Source organism: Eumetopias jubatus, unplaced genomic scaffold (genome assembly GCF_037043125.1).
Source record: "Eumetopias jubatus isolate StellerSeaLion01/CBP00866 unplaced genomic scaffold, mEumJub1_p1.0 scaffold_11, whole genome shotgun sequence".
Lineage (NCBI taxonomy): Eukaryota > Metazoa > Chordata > Mammalia > Carnivora > Otariidae > Eumetopias > Eumetopias jubatus.
The window spans coordinates 69,593,402-69,595,824 of record NW_028274817.1 but is presented as its reverse complement, the minus strand read 5'-3'; the positions used below and the strand labels follow the sequence as shown (position 1 = coordinate 69,595,824).

At 57.0% G+C, this 2,423-nt stretch overlaps 1 protein-coding gene across 1 annotated transcript; it reads left to right on the top strand.

The window, feature by feature from the left end:
* Positions 1-247: 247 nt before the first annotated feature.
* Positions 248-1,099, top strand: GJB1 (gap junction protein beta 1). The gene has a single exon (XM_028092120.2). It carries the CDS (start codon positions 248-250, stop codon positions 1,097-1,099), a length of 852 nt encoding a protein of 283 aa, XP_027947921.1.
* The last annotated feature ends 1,324 nt before the right edge of the window (positions 1,100-2,423 follow it).

Below are 2,423 nucleotides of genomic sequence, written 5' to 3'. Positions count from 1 at the left end.
CGTTGGACAAAAGCGAAGGGAGATAGGGCTCAGGGAGGTCAAGTCAAGTGAGGAGGAAGAGGAGGAAGAGAGGCTGGCAAGGGACATGGGGTGATGAGGAAAGCGATGACCATCCTTCTTCCCTTCCTGTCACTGGCTCTCGGAAGGGGTGACGGGGGTGGGGGGGGTGTGTCAGGCCGTGTTACGGTGTCCAGCTTTCTGCCAGCCTGCTTTGTGGCTCGTGTTTTGCAGGTGTGAATGAGGCAGGATGAACTGGACAGGTTTGTACACCTTGCTCAGTGGCGTGAACCGGCATTCCACGGCCATTGGTCGCGTATGGCTCTCGGTCATCTTCATCTTCAGGATCATGGTGCTGGTGGTGGCCGCGGAGAGCGTGTGGGGTGACGAGAAGTCTTCCTTCATCTGCAACACCCTTCAGCCTGGCTGCAACAGCGTCTGCTACGACCACTTCTTCCCCATTTCCCACGTGCGCCTGTGGTCTCTGCAGCTCATCTTGGTGTCCACCCCGGCTCTCCTCGTGGCCATGCACGTGGCTCACCAGCAGCACATAGAAAAGAAGATGTTGCGCCTCGAGGGTCACGCGGACCCCCTGCACCTGGAGGAGGTGAAGAGGCACAAGGTCCACATCTCAGGGACACTGTGGTGGACCTATGTCATCAGCGTGGTCTTCCGGCTGCTGTTCGAGGCTGCCTTCATGTACGTCTTTTATCTGCTCTACCCCGGCTATGCCATGGTGCGGCTCGTCAAGTGTGAGGCCTACCCCTGCCCCAACACGGTGGACTGCTTCGTGTCCCGCCCCACCGAGAAAACCGTCTTCACGGTCTTCATGCTGGCCGCCTCTGGCATCTGCATCATCCTCAACGTGGCCGAGGTGGTGTACCTCATCATCCGGGCCTGTGCCCGCCGAGCCCAGCGCCGCTCCAATCCGCCCTCCCGCAAGGGCTCGGGCTTCGGCCACCGCCTCTCACCTGAATACAAGCAGAATGAGATCAACAAGCTGCTGAGCGAGCAGGACGGCTCCCTGAAAGACATACTGCGCCGCAGCCCCGGCACTGGGGCAGGGCTGGCTGAGAAGAGCGACCGCTGCTCGGCCTGCTGATGCCACACACCAGGCAACCTCCCATCCTGCCACACACACACACACACACACACACACACACACACACACACACACACACCCGGACCCCCCACCACCCTGCCCAGGAGCTTGCCCCTCCTTCTCCCTTGCCCGGGTGCAGGCCTCTGTCTGCTAGGGACTGCTCCATCAGAATCTCCCTTCCCTCCCTGGTTTCCCTCCCTCGCAGGGCCTTCTGTCTGAGGGGCCCGAAGGGGGTGGGGAGCCGGAGGTCACCCACACCAGTGCTCAAGGTTGTGGGGGGGGCGTGCGGGCAGCTCTTCTTGTCTGTACCCCCTTTCCCCTTCCCTCTCCCTGGGGCCACTGGGGACAAGAGATAGGATGCTCTGACAGCATCTCGAATTATGAAACTAATCTTAACCCCGTGTTGGCACAGACCCTATCTGGAGTCATGTCAGTGGGGAGGGACATGGGCAAGTGGAACGGAAGGAGGGTGCTGTGGACACGTGGGGGGAAAAAGGGAGGGTAGGCAAGGCAAGAAAAGGAGGGACAGCGCTTTGCGGGCCACAAGGAAAAGGAGGGACACGTCCCGGGGGGGAGGAATTGGGGGGGGAGGGGCAGGCGGATAAGCTGGAGTGGGGGTGGGTCAGTGCCATCTTTGCCTCATTCCCAAGGCCTCTCTGTGCCTGCAATGTTACACATTACACAGGATTTTGCAGTAAACGAGGAGGTGGCTTGTGTGTTTGTCAAGTTCTTTCTCCTGCAACCTCTGACCTCCCCCTGAATGAGCTGGCCTTGGTTTTTTGTTGATCTAGAAAGCAATGGGCAACAGAAATAGTGAGACCCTGAGCCATCCTTGCCTCATTTTTTTTTCTTTTTGGGGGGGCGGTGTTGGTTTAGTTTTGCCTTTTGGCTTTTGGTTGGGGGGGCCTTAACAATGTTTTAATCACAGCTTTATGGGGATCAGATGCCCTGACCCCCTTCCTCTCCTTTTATTTTTTTTCATCCATTCTAAGTATAGTTTATGGAGTTCTCGTGATTGCGTGCAGTTTCGTAAACACGGCCGCAATATATTATAAAACATTTACATTACCTCAAGAAGTTTCCTTGGGCCCCTTCCTCTGATTTGAAAAACATTACAATGACAACTCCATCTGGAGAGACAGGAAATGATAGAAAGATTTCGCAAGTCGGAGAGGGTAGCACAGGGGTCCTGGGCGAGGGCCCCTCCTCCAAGCTCCTGGGAGAAATAGCCCCCTTCCTCCTTCGAACCTCACTACAAACTGATGCCCCCGCAAGCCACCTGCTGGACTCTGACCCCTCTACCTGGATTGGACATAGTCCCTAA

Coding starts and splice junctions, on each gene's coding strand:
- GJB1 (XM_028092120.2), top strand. CDS start 248: ATGAACTGGACAGGTTTGTACACCTTGCTCAGTGGCGTGAACCGGCAT.